Source organism: Crassostrea angulata, chromosome 5 (assembly GCF_025612915.1).
Source record: "Crassostrea angulata isolate pt1a10 chromosome 5, ASM2561291v2, whole genome shotgun sequence".
NCBI classification, from domain to species: Eukaryota; Metazoa; Mollusca; class Bivalvia; order Ostreida; family Ostreidae; genus Magallana; species Magallana angulata.
In genome coordinates, this window is record NC_069115.1 from 21,028,238 (window position 1) to 21,050,128 (window position 21,891).

The 21,891-nt window shown below is 33.2% G+C and overlaps 1 protein-coding gene and 1 pseudogene across 5 annotated transcripts; one reads left to right on the forward strand and one right to left on the reverse strand.

Annotated features, from left to right (window-relative positions):
• The first annotated feature begins 498 nt into the window (after positions 1-498).
• Positions 499-7,848, forward strand: LOC128185510 (uncharacterized). Of its 5 annotated transcripts, XM_052855091.1 has the most exons (4): positions 499-965; positions 3,219-3,303; positions 4,691-4,759; positions 5,412-7,848. In XM_052855091.1, the coding sequence occupies exon 4, from the start codon at positions 5,650-5,652 to the stop codon at positions 7,681-7,683; it is 2,034 nt and encodes a 677-aa protein (XP_052711051.1). In that variant the 5' UTR covers positions 499-965; positions 3,219-3,303; positions 4,691-4,759; positions 5,412-5,649; the 3' UTR covers positions 7,684-7,848. The 5 variants fall into 5 exon arrangements, with proteins under 5 accessions (XP_052711051.1, XP_052711050.1, XP_052711049.1 ...); XM_052855090.1 differs by lacking the exon at positions 3,219-3,303; XM_052855089.1 differs by lacking the exons at positions 3,219-3,303; positions 4,691-4,759.
• A 1,675-nt stretch (positions 7,849-9,523) lies between these two features.
• LOC128185213 (uncharacterized) lies at positions 9,524-20,303 on the reverse strand (annotated as a pseudogene).
• Between the last annotated feature and the right edge of the window lie 1,588 nt (positions 20,304-21,891).

Below are 21,891 nucleotides of genomic sequence, written 5' to 3' on the forward strand. Positions count from 1 at the left end.
CTCTCTCTCTCTCTCTCTCTCTCTCTCTCTCTCTCGTACTCGTAAAACGTATTAAGCAAACAAATCGTCTTTTGTTATTGACAGAAGTAATTTTCCTTGCGTCTATGAAGAACACAGTCTGCATTTATACTGAAGTTTAAAGCATACTACGTACAAAACCACCAAAAGACAAACCAATCTTTGATACATTACAATGACAGAACATCTTTAGAAAAACTTTCAAAAGGTTGTGCAATGATATCTTGACATTTAAATCAAATTTAAAGTCAAAGATCAAAATGAATGACTCAAGCATTTCACTTTTCAATTTTGCCATCAAACACAGTAGAAGGAGCAATCTACCTTTAGCCTTCTAGACAATTCATTTGAGCACTCCCGAATTTGTCCAGATCTCATTTGAACTTTTACCGTTTGTTATTCCTTATTTGAAAACAAAACAAAACAAAACAAAAAAACCAGTCTTCAAATGTCGCTCTAGCTATAAATAATACCCGAGTTGAAAAGCAGTCTGCTGAATGGCCACGAAAGTAATTTAACATTTGCAGTGTGTTGTACAAAATGCAGCGGGGTAATCCATTTTTCGCCTAATACCTTTAAACAGGATTACCATTTGACTAAAATTAGCCGCATTAACAAATCGGGGGGTAGATTTTTCTGTCTGCGCGTTCTGTCGATTGAAAATCGAGAAATTGGAAAACAGATAAAAAGTTTACAGAGGACATTAACGGAGGGTGATATGGGGGGTTCCTAAGATCACGGGTCATTGCTGAACAGAAAGGAAATTATAGAGGAGTAAAAAAAATCAGGAATGTTCAATAAGCGATTTAAATGTTTTAAGTGATAAGTAAACCTTGGGATACTTCAACTCATGGGTTCTATATGCTGTTGACACTGGTGAATAAATGACTCTTGTGGAACAGGACCGCCAGTATTGATGGGTTCGCGTTGATCAGCCAAATCACCAGGTAGGGAATCGACGTCTCGTCTCTAACCTTCATTTTCACTTTATCATTTTTATCATTGCCATAAAATTCATGTCTTTTTTTTTTCTTTTTACATAGACATTTATGTTTGATTTTTTCCTTACCACAAAAATTCCGTAATGTTATTTGAGTTTTCATGTTCGTTGAAATTTAATCTCCCTGGGAAAAAAAATATGCTTCTTTTGATTATATTTAGATCGTAACATATCGTAAGCAGTCGAAGATACAGCATTTATTTAAATTGTTGATTATTTTTCTGCCATATCGTCGATAACAACTTGTTAATTGAGGTACGTATAAGGTGTGCATTTTTCCGCATCGATGGTCGACGCGATTACATTTGACAGTTATTGACTTCGAGAACAAGAAAAAAATATCACATTTCACTCTAAATTTCGGACTAATTAGTTAAGTCTGTGGGAATTACGTAACAAAGCATTCATCATTTCATTGACCTTGGTCGATCTTGTCATCAGTGTATAGTAGCGATGTCTAGCAAAACGCTTTGAAGACTTGCTTTGTTCTTTTTGACTGATAAAGAATATTTGACGAATTTTCTCACAGTCGATAATCAATCTAATTATTTGTATAAGATATTTAGTAATTAAAAAATTCCGTATTGAGAACTTGTTAGCGATCAATAGCATTAATGAGAGAGAGAGAGAGAGAGAGAGAGAGAGAGAGAGAGAGAGAGAGAGAATGAGAATCTTACGTTTCTTTATAAAATAAAAAGTGAACTTCCTTTTTGAATTGTATTTAAAAGTTTAAAAGTACAAGAACACAAGTTTTCACTTTTGATATTCTTGTACTTTCCTAATAAATCCTTCTCTTCTAAAACTTGCACCTGAACACAACCGTATTTAAAAGAAGTAGTTTGACAAGCGCGTCTCGTAAATTAACAATCTGAGTACTTGAACTCGCTCAAATAAGAGAACGTTTAGAGAAGGACATTTCCATTCTTCACTCTATCACTGAGCGATATTGCGCTAGCATTAAGGTTGACTTTATGATTTGTGTGTTCTCTGGCAATTGATAAAATGCCTTTCCCTTATTTACCGTAGCCCTGGACGACTGCATCTAATCCATCTAACACCTTCTGTCCCCCAAAGAAAAACGAGACTTTTTACACATTTAAATCGGTTATTCGTCGAATTAACTGTTGGGAATGCATTGAGTCTATATCTCCCATTCCTTTGATACTTATCAAAAGACCTTACAGCGCTTGTGTATTGAGGTAATACGGGGGTAACAGGAGCATATTCTTGTATCTATTACATAAATGTCACCCCCTGCTTTGAGATTGAATGTGAGCGTGTGTGTGTGTGTTTGTGTGTAAGTTCAGCAGAAAACGCTTAATCAGGCCGCTAAGAATTGGAATATACTGGTCTAATCAACACATTTCTCTGCATGTGGAGACGGGGACATATTAAAACTGCATCTGAACGGTAATCGTACATAACTTTTGAATTTTACAGGTGATAATTTCATACATAGCTTTTTTTTGCATGAACTTTGGCATATAATTTGAAATCTGCAAGACGCTCTTGAAAGTGATCTAAATATTTCAATCTTTGTTTATATTTTTTATAAAACAAATATATAACAAGTTCTTGTAATCAACTTTAATCTTAAAATACAATTTCATTTAGAATCATTTATTACTTTATCGATCATATTTTAGGGGCGGAATTTTTTTTTTTAAATAAGATATAAAGGAATATAAGTATGATAAATATCATAAAATTATCGTAATCTTTAATGTGCAAAGTTGGATTAAAACAGTAGAACGCTGTAAGTTACTCGAGTTATGAAGAAAGTTTTATAAGGTGCAGCAGCGAATTAAATAAATCTAAATTGGAGATTAAACTGCATTAATTCTTCTAATTTTAATAGCCATTACGGTTAACCACGTGAAAAGTAATATGCAATAAGCGCTACTTTAGAACATAACAAATTAAATACACTGACATATTTATAAAACTTTGATTTTAAAATGGAAGTCCTTTAAAATGTTTTCAATAAATTTTGTCAGTTGTCAAACGAATAGACAGAAAAATAGCATTAAATTTCTTGATTTTGCAAAATTGACTCGGAACTCGCACGACAAAAACCAAAACTTATAACGACGCTGCCTATTTGAGCTACCTTTTAGCGACTAACTATTTTTAGTTAAGAAAAGGTCCAAATATCTTAGCTTTAAAATTTGAATAAATTATTTTCCTCTACTTTTTACAGAGAGCTCTTTTTCTTAATGAGATTCATATAGTCTTAAAATGGCTGAGACCAACCAGCCCTCTTAAAGAAAAAAAAACATCGAAAGGTAATGATTTTTTCTTCAAAAATAATACCAAGAACAGGCACTTTCAAACACGTGTCCTTCCTTGTTTTAAAAGGACCACATTTCGTGTGGTTCTTATCTCTCTGTATCGGCTTCTACTCAGTAAAGCGGTATTGACTTTTTCCTCAAATCTAAAGATATATGAATGGTACCCAGGAATCAATCAGAATTTAAAAGATTTCAGGTCAACGGAAAATGCCACTTTAATCTTTAGTCAAAGCCAGTTCTGTGTGAATGTCATCAATTTGGGCATTATATTGTGGAATTGTTACCAATGTACATTCATTTGTGTATTTAGATTTTTTTTTTTTCATGTTGAAAGGAACCTTCGACTAGAAATCTATGAGCAAAAATCGTGATACATTTTAATAATATTTTTGATATATCTAAAGACGTTTAGTTTTAAAGTGTTTGTGAAATAATGTTACTGTATGTTTAATTTTTTCGGGTAGGGGTGATATCGGTGCATGTTTACATTTATGTTGAACAGCCAACCACCCACGAATAGGATAATTAATAGTCACATAACGGTCAAATCAGACGACACTGAATTTTTTCCTTTTTTTATTGTTCCTGGTTCTTTTTATTTGGTTCTTAGACATTTGTAGATTTGAAAAAAGAGGTTATCTAACAAATTGTGATATTAACATTAACAAAATGAAAAAAATACCATCGAACTCTCATATTCGCATCCACTCTCCTCCATCCTATTCCACCTCAATCATTTAAAAGATGGCCTAACCATCAATGATTATTTAAACTTTTTGTGCTTACTTATTTACTATCTTACTTAGGTCTGTCGTTCCGCGAGGAACATAGGCCACCAACAACAGTTCTTGTGCCCTGTCCATCAAATCAATTGTGTGAACAATGACTAATTCTTCATATCCATATTAAAATAATATGTTGATTTATAATAATTGAGCTTGTCAGGTTACTAGAAACATAGAGCCAGTATGTAAAGAAAACAAGATAAAAAGTAGTTAAATCCAGTAACTTGGTACAACATTTTCAAAAGGGTGTGTCTTCAACTTTTACCTTAACGGATCTTTGATTTGGCAGCTAGCTTTGTTTCAGCACTATGGTCCATTTGGCCTCTAATTGTCTAAATTAGAATTAGCGTATTTACATGTCTTTAAATTTTTCTTTTACAATTGTTTACAACAAACTTAACTCTGAAGTGCTAGTTCAATAACATTAATGATTAGAATTGTATATTCATAACTATGACAGTCGCATATCCGTAAGGCGCAAATCTACAAGGTTTCTTCTTTGAAGACTTTAAACCTTCTCCAGATATAATTCCGATTTGAATTATTTTAATAGATGATTTATTTTGAAAGCTAATTTTCACCGACCTTTGTTGCAGGCATTTAAATCACCAAAATAGATGTATAAAATATCATACAAATGGATTTTAAATGTGAAAATGATGAAGGTGAGCTTCAATTCATTTCTGTGAACTATTTCAATAACTAGTTTTTATTTAACCATTATGTTTCTGATAAAAGTTTAATAATTTAATGACGTGTGGACATTTTTTATATCCATTTCTGGAGGTTAATAAAACATTATATTTTTGTACATAAACGCCTAAAGCCAGGTAGGTGGTGTGTTCAAGACATAGAGAAGATTATTTTCTCCGCTTAACAATGGATCGAAAATCAAATGACATGTCGCAGAGGACTTTTTTCAAAATTAATGATCTAGAACCATTTTAGAATTACATATTTCAGTCTGCTGTGGGTGTAAAGTTAATTGAAGCAGTTTAATGTCAGGCAAAGAAAAAGTTGTAAGAATATTCTCGCAAATAAAAAATATGATTAAATGTGTAAACAGGTTCTGTCGAAGCATGAGAACTAACCATCCCTTTTTTCAGCACTGTCTTCCACGCTTTGTTCAAATTACAAAACTTTGTAGATATATTCATGTATACTAGGAATTTATTTTTTTGATACTCATTGATTGGTAAAATGAACATCAGCGTTTACGAACGAATGTTTTCGTAGCTTAATTTTTTTTCAATGCATTCTTCGCAGATTTTTTTATCTCAGCAAACACTTATATAAATGTTTTTCTTTCTATTACAGGTTAAGGAGCCTGGCATATTCTCAAGTTTCCCAAAATCACAATTAACATATCACACAGGCTAATCCACGATCATTTATAAAAACGTAATCGTTAAATGCTTCCATCCAAACCCCCTAAAAAGTGATCGACGGATGTTTGAATAAAATCGCCTTCCCGATTAATCTTTTAAAATGCGCCTAATCACTAACTGTTCAGTCAACATTTCACTGACGTTTCTTCGTCGGGGACAACAACATCATGAGTGCAGCAGTGTTGACTTCTGATAACTCGAACTGGAGACCGACAGTTGTTCAGATTGCTCCGTTTGTACACGACCAACATTTTTCAGCTTCGAGGCCCTCGACCTCTTCTTCATCGCAAACAAACTCTGATTCTACCACAGAGAAACGGAATTATCCCGTATTGGCCGTAACCCGCTCCAACTCCTGCATAACAACCGGCTCCGAAGACGTGAACAAAGGGACCCAAGATGTTCCATTCTCAGGCAGACCCCCGACGGAGTTTATAAAATCGTTTTACGGCGGAAAATTCGTGGCTAGTCATTCAAAGAAACTTCAGATCGCATCGGTAAAGAAATGCTGGGTCCAGGATTTAAATACACAAAATAACGATACTCTGAGTGACTCTCAGTCTGAATGTCAGATGGATCAATCTCAATTTCTTGCTACAAGTAACAGTGATAGTGTGAAGTCGGTGTTGTCAGAAAGGAAGTATTTTTATGGAACCAATGTTATAATGCGGAATCTGAAACCAACCCCTGGCGAGCTTGACTTGCAGATGCGGAAAGAAAAGTATGCGAGTGAACAAGCTCAGAAGCGAAAGAAATATAAGTTGAATGTGAATCAACTCCCTCGAAGTACAACGCCCATCAATGATCATGACCCAGATAAGCTTAACATGAAACAAGTGATACAATTCCTTCAGAATAAGAACGGTTCAAAAGTCATTCCCCCAAAACAAGCAGGAAAAGTTTCGATAAACAGCGATTCTCAAAAGACAATAGGAACGACTGGATTACGACCTCAGTCGGAGGTCACTGCATCAAATCAGCGACCTCCGACTGACAATGTTCGTTCTAGCACGGAAGTTTTGCGAGATGATACAAAATCGGACTCCGAATCCAGAATTGCTAGTCGAAATTCGTGTTACAGCAGGGACTCTTTTGGATCGCGTTCTATTTTGTCTACTCAAAGTGTTCCGATTACGGACTCCAGGGAAAAAAGGACCCACTCAAAAAGACATACGCCATCATCGAAATCAGTGAAGGACAGAAGTCGGCACTCCCGTAGAAGTGTAAAGGAATTCAAACTCTACAGGTTTCTGGCCCTAGCTCCCAATGGAATGGGACAAACAACAGTTCCGGATAGTCACACTTTAGATCAACTCAGATCCAAGGAAAAACAAAAGGAAAAGGCAATTGATGATAACCAAAACCGTGTGGCATATCGGGCTCCCATTATAAGAGAACAAGTACCTGCCTATCAATTCAGTGAAAACAAGTTGCAAGGCAACAAAATCAGTGCTAAGGATGAAATTGAAGGGCATAATGGTGAACGGAAAACGACAAAAAAGACATCTCATTTGATGCGTCGCCGTGCGCTGCTTCAGTACCGAGAAAAATTTCGCATGCTTAAAGCGGAAAATCCAGAAGAAGAAGGCGATCAGAGAAACACGATACGATTACCAAGCGTCCATGATTATGATGATAATGTACGAAGTCACGAATCCGAAGATGAGGAAACCGTGCCAAAGGAGATATTTTCATATCCAGAAGATACAGTAAAAATACAAGATTTATCTCTCTTGTCTAGCAGATCTGACCAAACGAACAACAGAAGCGTAAACTATCAATCACCTTTGTTGATCCAAACAACATACGTAGACAACAACAATAACAACAAAAACAAAAAGCTTTCCGTAAACATTCCCCAACAGTCGGACAAAACAACCAAGGAGGTGATCAAATTAACACTCCGTAAAGAGAAAGATGTAACTCGAGAGCAAAGCTATATGCATGACATCGCGACCCCAAGGGACGCTAACATGTACACTATGATGTGCCAGCATCTAAAACAATCGCTACCTCCGACGTGCGAAGACGATTGTGGCTACGATAGACGGATTTATAGAATATCGGCCGTAGCCATTAACGAAGAGGATGATAATTATAATATTCTTCCAGACGAAGCCACATTGGCAGTGCACGAGACCTTAGCAAATAGCTGTATAAAAGTCAGACAGAAATTGAAAGGCACTGTCCACAATGACTGAAACAGCTAGTTGTGATTTAAATTCTTTGTGCTAAACTGGTAATTGATGTCCTCTTATAGAGGACACGCTTGCCATATATTTTATAATAGTATTTTTCTTGGCTATTTTATAACTAGGAATAATTTAATAAAGTGTATACCTGCAAGGTGTACAGATGGCATTACACACCTGACTGAGACTTTTCAATAACAATTCTGCTTCGGACTGATATTCAATAGCGGTAGATCAATGGTCGTTTTAAATTGTAATCTAGGATTAAGAAAAGTGCTTAATGATTTTTAAATGCACATCTACATATTCCCAATGGCTATAGTGATTAAATCCTTTTTAATTTAATTTGATATGAAAAAAAATCCTAAAATATCGGAGCCGTGATTGCTGCTCAGATTAATTTGATAAACTTAAGTGCAAGTTAAATTGTGATAAATGTGCATTGAATTTAATTCTATATCTAGGTCAATCCAAACTAAGTAATTTAAAAGGACATTGTAAATGGCATTCCTTTTACAGATAATTATTGTCGTTGTTCTTCCAAGTAACGTCTTAAAACTAATATTTCATATTGAAATAATATTTCATATTTGATGCTAATGCAGGAAAGAATAACAATAAGATTCTCTTACAGATTTTTTAATTTTTTTTTTAAATTTTGAAAATTCAAACGATACTAAGAGATGAAAGCGTTTAGGGTCATTGTATCTTTTTTCACTACATGTACCTTATAAGGAAGTCTTTAGGCCATGGGTTTGTCCATTACATGTATGCACGCGTTTACTGCCTATACGCAAGCCATACATGGTCATATCTAACCAAAGAGTGGATAAAATGACAATGTCATTTCAACTTGTCTCTAATTTTTCATCTTTTATTCGTGTCAAGGGTGAAGGTGTGGAAGTGTATCTACGTACATGTATATTGAATGACTGACATTGCTTGCAAGTATCTCAGATTATACATTTCTATTTTTTTCTTTAAGTTTTGAATGTATATGAAACATGATTTTAAGGAAAAGGAAAAATCTCAATGCTGTTTCTTTGCACAGTGACATCCGGCAGAAATACTCGATTTATTTTTTAATACAGTCATATCATAAATCCAATTTTTATGTTACAATTTTATTTCAAGAAATTGTCAATATCACTTCAACATCTGTTAACACACATATAGATATAACCACAATCAACTCGAAAAAGCGTACAATATTACTTATCAGATTTGTTACTGACGGTTTACAGAAATTTGTGGGGTCGGTAAAGTCAATAGAAGGTGAGGCGGAGCCGAGCCTTCTATGGACTTAGCCGACCCCATCAATTTCCGTAAACAGTCAGTAACAAACCTAATAAGTCTTTTGTTTTGTCGAGGACAATTTGATATGTAAACAAACAAAAGATAATATAATCAATTGCATTCATAGCTTAATTCTTTCATTTTTTTTTACCTTCCTCGGCAGTCATCTGTGCAAACCTGGATGCCATTGTAGAATCTTAATATTACAGTACGGGCAAAGGGGGGTCACTCTAAATATTTTGGGGCTTAAAAATTAAAGGTATGTATGAATTTTGACGCTCGCCGTGTAAAGAAATTTATATGGCAATCACGTGACGCGATTCATCCAATGACATCGAGACATTCTAGTCCGAGGCAAAACAAAATTTGATACAGTAATATCTTTGGATCAATCCGTATCCATACAATTTATGACTGCATGTTTATTATTGTTAAGTTCTGCAGAATAAAACAGTTAAACTTATATACAGAAAAAAGAACAGTCCATCATTTTCTTACCCTTCATCATTAATAACATTAAACACTTTCTTTTAAAATAAAATGTTCTCTAGGTCTATTTATCTTTACAATACTGTCTCTCATATTGTTGCGCAATTCGCAGCCTTCTGATGTATTCAACTCCCCATTCCTTCAGCAGTGTCTACAATACAATACAATTTAAAACGTCAAAATGAACATTTTTCGAAAGTTGCACTTTCATCAAGAGTTATTTTCCACCAGCAACAATATTGAAGAACACCATACCTGAATTCCTTCATTATTCTACCAAATTGAATTTAACCTTGTCAAATCAGGCACTTTTTGTGCACTTTTTTCTGCTTTCGCTGAACTGTACCGAATGTTCTCATGAACTTTTCTAACTACATGTTGCTCTTCCGTCTGTCAAAATTTCCTGTACCCGCAACACAAATTTGGCGAGCGAGCGATCGCTCTGTTGAACTCGAATCTGGCTTTTGAACTAAGCTAACGCGATCTATGACCATTTTACTCGAAACCAGCGTCATTTCTGACTTGTTTTGGTGAAAGAAATAGAAGGCTACGTCCTACCGAAAGTCCAAGGTATTGTTAAAAGAAAAACACTAGTACTTAACATTGCCAAAATGATAAATGAGAAAACAGAGCCGCTCGAATATTGGTGTCTGCATTGTTTTTGTGACAGATTGTACTCGCTTTGAATTTGCTATTTATTTTGTCCTCGGCATGATTTTAAATATTAAGGAATCCGAGGAAACGTTACATTGATATATATTTTCGCTTCCATAAAGTTAACATCATTTCAATCAGCAACTCAAAACAATCCTAAAGCTTGGGGCGAAATTCAACTAAACAAGAAGTGTTTGTGATATTAAGCTAAGGTCAAAGTCTCAAATCGCAACATGAGGTCTTGATCAATGCATCGTTTTTCACTATTTGGGAGTTTAGTGGAAATCAGTCATCCCATGACAAGACAAATAAATATGCTTATTTCATATATCAAATTTATTATACATATACAACTTTGGTATGTCTGTCCATCTATAATTTTTTCCCTTTTCATTTCTTCTTTAAAGCTACCGGGTGTAAGCCAAAAATCAACAAAACTTTACACAAAGCATATAAATATTTATTTTGTATATTTAGCTGAAATAAAAGGCCAAATATTTTTTAGATAGGGGTGTTATTACGAACATATTCCTCTCAAAAACTACAATTCTCAAATATGTAACATATGAAACTGTTATATATGAATAATGATATCATTATTTGAGAATTAAGGAACCATTCTTTGAATTAAATGAGGTGTCCAAATACGGTCGGGGATGACCAAATCCAATTGAGTCAAGAACTGTTAAAACTACCGAGATTTTAAGTTTACAATAATCCAAGCGACAAGCGATAAGCGCGTGCTATGATCATTGACGTCATGAAAAAGTTCATACAGAACGTTTTCCCTATTCTATAGGTTCATATCAGGAAACATATTTGCAAATGTAAATATATGTGTCTAATGTATATTTGCCTCCACTGTTTGTATCATATTAGGATTTTTCTTACATTACTTATTAAAGTGTTTGTTTCCATAACGCGTAGGGGGAAGAAAAATATATTTTTTAGTGCTTTGTTAATGAAAAATGTGGGATTTTCTATCAACGAGGATTTAAAGTTCAGAACAAGCGTACATTCGAGGTATTTGATATGGCTTGTGACAAGAAATAAAACGAAATTTTCACTACTGCGTAGTTCTATTTTTCCGACATTTTTGCGCTAAAAAAGCACCACATCTACGAACCAGAGATTTTTTAGGATCGGGATTATAGTAGTGAGTAGAACGTTTATCTTCTGTCATCAAAGCTCTTGTTTCAAAAATTATAAAATTCCTGTGCACTTTCGAGATTATAATGCTGTTAAAGTTGGAATTGCCATATCCCTCATAACATTTCTATATTCTTACTTGTATGTGCATTTTTTATCAGTACCTCTCCGTATTTTATTGCTTTGGCGAGTCTTCCATACACAGGCCTCATTTCTTCATCAGGGTACACAAACCGCTGCAGTTCTCGAGGTATTTGCTATAATATCAGATTAATTAAAAAAGACCAGATGAAAGAATGGAAAAAATGTTGTTTTCTCAGCTACATATTATAGCTAAAGCCTAATATGACATATCCGGGCTAAAATATTATAATATGAATTTGTATTAGAATACGTGCTATGAGCTTAAATGCTAATACCCCGGTAGGTGTAACTGTATTCAGGGTTATTTTCGGCCCGTGTAATTTTCGCCCTTTTACACTTGTTAACAGTTTTACTTCGTCTTGAATTCGCCCAGACACAGTTGTGTTTTAAAAGAAATAATTTAAGTTTGAATTCGCCCAGTCTTAAATTCGCCCGCTGACAAGGAGGGCGAAAGGGGCGAAAATAAAACGGGGCGAATATTTTCCTGTGAACAGTATATGTATGTTATTAAAATCAATACATTTTGCAGAATGGGAACTCTTTTTAACCCGCTTTTTTATATGGTTGAGGAAATAATCTTGTATTTTATGATCTTAGATATCTAAATTTCTCGCCTCCTTATCACATACTGTAAATTCCTAATTAAACGCGAGGAATTAATATCCGCGTAAAATCGCGAAAAGCCCGTCTCGCGAATTCTTAAATCTCGCTTTAAATTTTAGGAGACATGTGAATACATGAAACTATGATGAAATTTCGCCATTCGCGATTTTATGTTCTCGCGATTTGATGGTAAATCGTTGAATCGCGGAATTAAGTACTCGCGTAAAATAAGGAATCTACAGTACTCAATTTTTTGTTGAGTTCTGCAAAGTGTTTTCTTATTCTTTTCTTTGTCAAATATAATAAACAGGGACATAATGTTGGAGCAAGGCGATTGAATTTAATTGTGTGTATGTTAGTAACATACCTTAACTTTAGTACTGAATTAAGACTTGAACATGATCTTAAAAATATATGCTTGACAGTACATTTATAGCTGATAATATGAAGCAAGAGGGTAATGGGCCATATCGCGCACATGAAAAATAGTTTTTAACATCTTGTACAATTTTATTTCGATACATAAATTCTTTAAAAATCTTATAAAAATCTCATGTATTCCAATATCTGACAATTCATACATAAAAAGACTCCTACTTTTTGATCATCATATACTAAGATCTTAGATGCGTCAAGTGACCAACCTCATTATTCTTAGCCCCAACGTATTAAAAGATAACAATATTGTAAAATGGACTAAAACAATTCTAAAAATTTATTAAACGAAGGTTACTGTGGCCTTCATATGGGGATATGAAGATATGAAGAGAAATTTTACATTGTAAATTAACTTAACGTAGCAGTGTACTCTATAAGATGATATTTTTGAAAGAAATTATTTTTTCTGTATACTTCTATGTTGAACTTTAAATCAATTTTAGGACCTTAGTAGAGTCTATACTATCTAAGGATGCTTGCAAAGAAACCTCAGAATTGTAGCATTGCAGTTTTTGATAAGGAGATTTTTAAACATTCCCCACATATTTATATCTTGAACTTTAGACCTCTCTTGGGGCCCTATCATTGGCCCGGATGGGGGGCTAGATGAGTCGCAATTTAACAATTTAGAATTTACAATCTCTGAGGATGCTAGCATAGTAATCTCACAAATTGTGGGATTGTAGTTTTTGAGATGATGATCTTTATACAATTTTCCTATACAATTATATGTTGAACTTTGACCACTACTGAGAATTTTAACAATTTAGAATTTAAACTATCTGAGGATGCTTGCATAGTAACCTCACAAATTTTTCTTGAGAAGATTATTTGTTCTTATGAATTTCTGTCCTTATCAATTTAGAATCTAAACAATCTAAGGATGATTGCATCTCATAAATTGCTGCATTGTACTTCTTAATAGGATGATTTTGAAAGATTTATATATATATATATATATATATATATATATATATATATATATATATATATATATATATATATATATATATATATAGATAAAAATTAAATAAGAAAACACGAAAAACGTTCAATATAGCTTAAGCGCTTTCATTTTAAAATCTTCAGAAGCTATATAATGGTAACATAGTAACGTGACGTCAAAAAACTTGAACGTTGAACGGCAATGTCTATTATGACGTCATAGCTAGATTTAGCGGAAAAAATATAATTTGCAACATAGTATATAACATACAATTCAATACATTGTTATTACAGACAGTTCAATTTGGGTTTAAAAATACGGATGAACTGTTTTTCTTTTTCTCTTCTTTGCACATTACTGTCACTCAACAGTTTGTAAAATGGAAAGATTTTAAACTGTTTAAAAAATTTAAAGATATTTCATCAACTTGTGAACAACCTTGATCCCAACATCAAATTTACTTTAGAAAGTAGTGACACCAAATTACCATTTTTGGACGTTCTGGTTATAAAGAAGAATTCAAAACTTTTTACTGATATATACTACAAAACAACTGACACACATCAATATCTTCATTTTAATTCGTGTCATCCTCATCATACAAAAACTGCTATTCCATATAATTTAGCTCGACGTATTTGTACCATTGTGAGCGATGAAAACACCCAAGACATACGCCTCGGGGAACTCAAACATTACCTCACTAACCAAGGTTATCCCGAAGGTCTCATTGACGACGGAATTCGTAAAGCCAGGACGTATGATAGATCGGAATTATTAGCCAGTAAACATCCGGAAAAAACCATTGATATTATTCCATTTGTACATACTTTTAATCCAAGAAATATGAACATTACGCCAATAATTCATCAGTTTAATAATATCCTCATCAACGACCAATCCACGAAAGAAATTTACAAAGATGTGAACTTCATTAACAGCAGACGTCAGCCTAAAAATCTAAAACGAATATTGTGCACTTCCCATTTTGATACTAAACACACAGTTACTAAGTGTAGAAACCCACGATGCGGGACCTGTGACCATATTACAGAGGGATCTAAGTACGACTTCAACGGAAAAGAATTCATCGTAAAGACGGACATGTCATGTGACACTAAGAATGTATTATATGTTATAACATGTCCAGGCTGCAACGAGTACTATATTGGGGAAACAAGCAATCCACTTCGGGCCCGTGTGCGTGTACACAAACAACACATAAACACCCCGGGATATCGACAGATACCGTTAAGTGAGCATTTGGACACTTGCGGCAATAAACAGTTTAAAATCTTTCCATTTTACAAACTGTTGAGTGACAGTAATGTGCAAAGAAGAGAAAAAGAAAAACAGTTCATCCGTATTTTTAAACCCAAATTGAACTGTCTGTAATAACAATGTATTGAATTGTATGTTATATACTATGTTGCAAATTATATTTTTTCCGCTAAATCTAGCTATGACGTCATAATAGACATTGCCGTTCAACGTTCAAGTTTTTTGACGTCACGTTACTATGTTACCATTATATAGCTTCTGAAGATTTTAAAATGAAAGCGCTTAAGCTATATTGAACGTTTTTCGTGTTTTCTTATTTAATTTTTATCTATAACTCGCCGACCACTGTGGATTTTATTGTGTTTCAATATATATATATATCATCAGGAGTTTAACAACATGTTGCTAAGTTACACAAATACACATACATACGAATACATATTTCTTACTGTGACGTCATAAAACGCTAGTATTATATTACGTTATGTAGCCGAATTGATTATGACGTCATAATATAAAGATATACATTAAGTACGGGAAAATAAAATTCTCCATACAAATAATAGAAATATATAAAATAATTACGGGAAACAGTTTTTATCTGATACATATATATTATTACTTATTAGGTTAGTTACTGACTCACTACGGAAATATATTGGGTTGATCAATCTCATAGATGGCGAGGCGAAGCCGAGCCTTCTATGAGATTGATCAACCCAATATATTTCCGTAGTGAGTCAGTAACTAACCTAATAAGTGTTATGTTTTCTCGAGGACTATCAAGCGACATATTTATTTACAAATAGCGATGATCTACGCAAAGCCATGTACAAGATGCCTTACATCTCGTCCAACTCATTTAAACTCTTCAAAATTTTCAATCTCACCTTTCAAATACTCTTTCAAAATCTTTGCTTTACCCATGTTTACTTACAATGTTTTGTTGCTATTCAATTTCAAATGTTTTCTCCCTTTCCTCTGCAGAGATTTGAGCAAATTTCGACGCTGCCATTTTGTTCTGCTCCAGACAAAACAACGTGACGTCAATATTCTAAGGGCAACTACTCTACTTTTTAAAAAATTCAAAGGGCAACAACTCCAAATACTTTAAGAACTTACAGCATGCAGTTTATGTATAAAATACTATGAAATGTCGAAATGAGTAAGCGAAGCGTCGACCAATGACGGCCATATTGCCTAATATTATTTCTCACAGAACAAATATAGAGATATATGAGGCAATCACGTGCTATGTTTAAACCAATGAAAATGTGACATTTCAGTCCAAGGGAAAACAAATATCAATGCTATCAATGCTAAATTTTGAATTTCTCGTTGGGACCCAGTATTAGTCCGAAGCCTAATTTTAGAAATTTAGAATCTTCACTATATATACAGGTTTTGATGACAATATTGACATTTCTGGGGCAGTGGTTCTTCAGAAGAAGATTTTTAAAAAGAGTTTTCAGGCATACACCCTGTTTTCATTGTTTCGTAATTCTAATTATCTCCCTTTCAATAAAGGCTTTGTTCTTAAATTTTATAATTCAGAATCACCTTCCCATACGGATGGTTTCTACCAAGTTTGGTTAAATTTTGCATTGTGGTACAAACAGAATAAGTTAAAAGTGTGAAAAGTTTACCGATAGACAGAGGGACGTACGACGGACAACAGGGGATCAGAAAAGCTCACGTGAACCCTCGATTCAGGTGAGCTAAAAGGCTCTTGGGCGGAGTCATGAAATGAATGCTACTTACAGCATACAAATGCTATATAACCTTTTTAGTTCTTCAAGATTGTCTTAGTTAAAGTTTTATAAGTGTTTAATTTTCAAACGGAGTGCAAATTAGGATAAATTACTTGCCATTGGAGCTTTCCCGCGTATTACTGTAACTTGTCTTACAATGTAAAGAAAAATGGTTGCCACGACTCGAAGATTGCTCTCCGCCAGTCCAGAGAATCTCTGTGGTGCCACGAGACGATATTCAACTGGCTTTAAGAGGAGCTTCAGAAAGAGGAAAGAACAAAATAAAATGCATATAATCTGATCAAAACACTGATCTACACGTATACTTAAAAAAAAACCCAACTGAACTACCAAAACACTGTACAAAAACACTTTTTTTCTATAAAATAAAACACTGAACAACTCCTTCACTACTAAATATAAAAGGCTGAACTTCTCGTTCACTTAAAATAATAAACATCTCGTGCTCGTATTTTTGAGGAGAGAGGAAGAAGACAAAATTTCAAAATCAGCAGGTGGGGACGTTTTAATTATAAGCTGTTTTAAGGATAGTATAGTTCACTGGACTATTTCAGTAAACTTTACTAAAAATGAATGAGAAATCATTATGTTAAACAAATTGTTCGCATATGGCCTTTTATTTTGTGTTGAAATGTTTATGTATTCTAGAAAATGTGCAAAAAACGATTAAACTGTCGACATTGAATAAAGGATGCCACGGTTTTAAGAATATTTTCTGATTAACAATTTTTAATGTTAGATAACCCGAATAGAAAAGAAAGTATCTACCAAAAAAGGTAATGCAAGAGTTGCTTTGCCTACAATTAAATGTTTAAGGGTCTTCTTTTCACATGAAGTCGAAGAATATGATTCAAATAAGAAGAGAGTCATTAGCATAATAGTCATAGTTTGCAAAATGTGACTTTTTCTAAGAACCTTGCACGATTCTCATTATACATATACAAATTATTATATATATAAATGCGAAACATGTCATATCCCAGGATGTGTGAATAATTGGCTTCTACAACGTGACTTAATGGCAGAACTCATTCAGTCAGCTTTTCAGACTTCTCGGTTAAACTTCAGTTAATTCAATGTCATGCGTTCGTCATGTGTTTCGTATATATATATATATATATATATATATATATATATATATATATATATATATATATATATATATATATATATATATATATATATATATATATATATTGTCTTTTTATGTACAATATTAATATTATGCATATTTTGATAAGTTTTGATAAGAGACAGACAGACAGACAGACTTCCTTACCGTTGTTATAAGACCCCTTGTGATGTACATTCCAACCAACAACATGAACGCTTCTCCATCTCCAATGTAAAGAACCCTACATTTCTGGTCGAACTGAAGTCGGTCCTTCATTTTAGAAAATATTTAAAAAAAAAAATACTACCGGTCATTTAGTTTCAATTCAATTTAATTTCCTACTTCATAATGTAACTAACTTATATTGTTTTAATCTACTGAAGAGATCGCAGGGCGAAAGCACTATAGACAAACGTTAAAATATGGATTTTTTGTATAATTCTCTCTCTCTCTCTCTCTCTCTCTCTCTCTCTCTCTCTCTCTCTCTATATATATATATATGCACCTTCAAGTTAATAAAAACAAAATGCATATAAAACCATATTTCTTTTCCTCTTTAATTTTATATAAGAACAAGTCTGACATTGACAAAAGAAAATGTATGTTTTAAGACCCTCTTTTTAACATCTACCTGACAATCATTGTTCTTGGCTTGAAATCACTCAAATAAGCTTTAACATATATATATATATATATATATATATATATATATATATATATATATATATATATATATATATATATATATATATAAGTTTCCACTTTAAACACTATTGGGTTTTGTTGGGTTTTTTTTTAATTTTAATACAAGAAATAATTTCCCGTCCAAAAATAGAGTTTCTATCCATTTACAAAATTATATCCGTGGTTTTTTTTTTTGTGTTTTGCCTTTGTTTTTCGTTTTTCGTTTAGACTGCTTATATTTCTCCAATGAACTACGTCTTATCTTAAGTTTTTTTAATAGCTTACAACGGTAAAATCAGATAACAGGAATACATGTGCTGACTATAAAAGATACTCACAATTTCGCATTGCAAAAAATAACCGTCAGGAAATGTGTTTCCCTCCCGAATCAGTTCATATATTCCTGAAGATTTGAAGCTCGTTCCGAGCAAACCTTGTGTAGGCTGTAGACAAAACTTTTGAGTGAGATAGAAAAAAGACAAGGGAGAAATATAGGGGGGAAATTGTCAGAATTGTGAGTAAAAATGTGAAAATTGTCAGACCCCCACGAGAAACAGAGCTAAGAACTCGAAAAGGGGAAGAAAAGGGACGAGAGAGAATGAGAGAGAAAAAGGGAAGAAAAAAGGACTAGATAGAAAGAGGGGAGAGAGAGAGAAATTCATTCACCATGATCCCAGATACTTCGTAGATGATGTTTTCTATGACATATTGCAGCTGTGAAGTGATGCTTGCTGCATCTGAATGACTACAGCCATATATCAAAAGCTCAAACTCGTACGATTCTGGCTGAATAATGTCGCTCAACACAGAGGATATTGCACCTGTCGGCTGATTCAGCGAAATTTTAAAAATTTTGAGTGATATAGTTGTCGGAAAGAAATTTGTATTGATATAATAATGAATGCCTTCTACATTTAATTAAACGAACCAATTTTATTCACTTTACTCTTTAATAAATATTAAATACAAAATGTATATATCATTTATTATTCTGTATCGTAGTTACCATTATATATTTTTGTTATATGGTTATTGTACTTCAAAATTATAGGTTATATACAGCATACAAAATAACTTTTTGTCAAGCATCTTTGTTAACTTTTTTAAACAGAAAACGGCGTTTTGGTAAATAAAAATGGCATATTAATTATGTTTTGTTAGCTTTCAGTTTTATGGAGTCATATACAAGATATCTGAACAATGTTGTACAATATTAGCATCATAACGGCTTTTTTATTTTAAAGTACTCACAAGTATACTGTATTTCACAATAATATATTAAGTTACTTACGTTCAGAAAATGAGAATGAATTTCCACTATCGTTGATTTGATGACACGATGGAATTGATAAAGGCTTAGGTTTCGGACTGGAGACTGTTGAATAAAGAAATTGGAAATCTCATGTGCTCATACAAAGTGTAAAATTTAATATGTTCGAAGACCAGTGAAAAAAATACTATATCATAAGACAAAGAGGTGTTGACAAGGCAATCGATGTCCTTTAAATAGAAAACTAATATGTAATGATTACTAAAAGGTAAAAATAAATTAATGAAGTACATGTAATATTATAATTTCAATGCACATATATTTGATAATATAACGTTGCTTCTCCTTACTATGTGATATAAAATTATATAATAATAAAATCTTATATGTACTTACTGTATGTTGGTCATGTGTCGTAGATATTTTCTTCACTCTATACAGTAGAATGATTAATAGTTAAAAATAATACAAAGGATTAAAATTATTAAGTGCTCGATGTTTTTATCTGCCAATCTTTCTACTCTACCGCTACAATTCTCTCTCTCTCTCTCTCTCTCTCTCTCTCTCTCTCTCTCTCTCTCTCTCAGTGAACAGGCATTACAAGTTGCTTTCTTTAACACAAATATACAAATCTTCTTCTAGTCCACTCACCTAGAACTACTTCCACTCCCCATTTTTCGTCATTCTTCTTTCCCAATCGCTTAAAACTCTGAAACCAAATTAAACAAACACAATTGATCCTGTAAATCTCGAGAGTAAACTTCAATCTACAAATTTAGGAGCAGTGTTGTTTCATTTAACTTTCCATTATTTGCTGTGATCGACTTCAATTACAATGTACAAAGGCTTTTGTTTTATTTGTAAAGTGTTTTGGTCTGATGAATTTTACGACACTTTAAAAAAATTAATATATTTTACTAATTGTATACTATTACAAGTCGTTAGTCATGTTTTTATTGTTTACTAAAAAGAAACTTTAAAAATACCTTCTTCGAGGCTACATTGTTTACTGAATATAAACTACTAATTTAGAATAATAGACTCGAATTTTTGGTCTTTAATACCGATAAATCAGAAGAATACTGTATCTTGTTTTATATATTTTAAACATTATTGGAACTTGAAGATTATTTTTTCTCAGTTAAGCTTCGCTAATTAATAATCAACGAAAATTCCTCAAAAAATCCCGGAAATCATCTGGATTTTTTGGATTTTACAATCTTGCGCTTGCGCAGTACATTTACGCTATCGGGAACTTTAGTTTATGTTTACACAATATCATATTTGCATGAATAAACTCAAAAATGATAATACAAATACGGGTAAATTTTCATTGGAAATTTGCTTTATATTCTGTTCATAATTATATAATAATGATTTCTTATGAGAGAAAGTATAAAATACTGTATACAGAGTTATTTTGACTCTTCTTCACCTCCAAACAGTTACGTCCCGTCTTAAATTCGCCCAGACACGCATGTTTACTAAAGAGATAAATTGGATCATTGAAATTCGCCCAGTTTTAAATTCGCCCGCTGATAACGAGGGCAAAAGGGGCAAAAATAAAACGGGGCGAATATTTCCCTGTATACAGTAACAAATATACATTACCACTAAGTACTTACTTTTATCTTCGTGATGACAAAGAACATTTGATAACATGCAAAAAATCACATTATATTTCTTAGGAGAGTGCATGAACATAGAATATGTTTTATCGTAACTATGAACAATGTCCCACGGACCCAGTTTTACGATAGAATGCGTTCCGTGCATTGTCTCTGTAGCAAAGAAAATACGTGTACGTTGGTGAAAAAGTGTTGAATTCTTCACTTATATGGATTCATTCATTTTCTCCAAAATCGTTCCGGAGCGATTCTGCAATTTTCTGCTACATTACGGGTATATGGGAGGCAATCCAACTGTGGTGAGGGCCTTTCCCGAGACACAGATAATTCAGACTAAGGAAAGTGTTGTAAAATTAATAGCATCATTGTATGCTTATAGCATTGTTATGTAAATGTCAATAATACGGTGTGTCGATGTACCCATTTTGTAAATGCCCGATATGCAATGTCAACCCGTGCACGCACGGGTCAAAGTCTAGTTAATTTTATAAAGACGACTCTTCTTGAAATTGAGTTATTCGTCTTCCGTATTTGTATTTAACACACATTAGTTACATTGTACTGATGGAATAGATTGAAAGCATTACGTTGTTGATACAGATATCACAATTTCTAACACTCGTAGCACAAACTGAAGACATGTTTTCAGGATCAAATACATTTTTAATGAGACATTGGTGTTGTAAAGACGAGTTCCTTTGCACGCGTCAATGTCCAAAGAATACGAATCATGATAATAAGTAATGGAT

Excerpts from the sequence above, each read along its gene's own strand:
- LOC128185510 (XM_052855091.1), top strand. The coding sequence starts at position 5,650 with ATGAGTGCAGCAGTGTTGACTTCTGATAACTCGAACTGGAGACCGACA.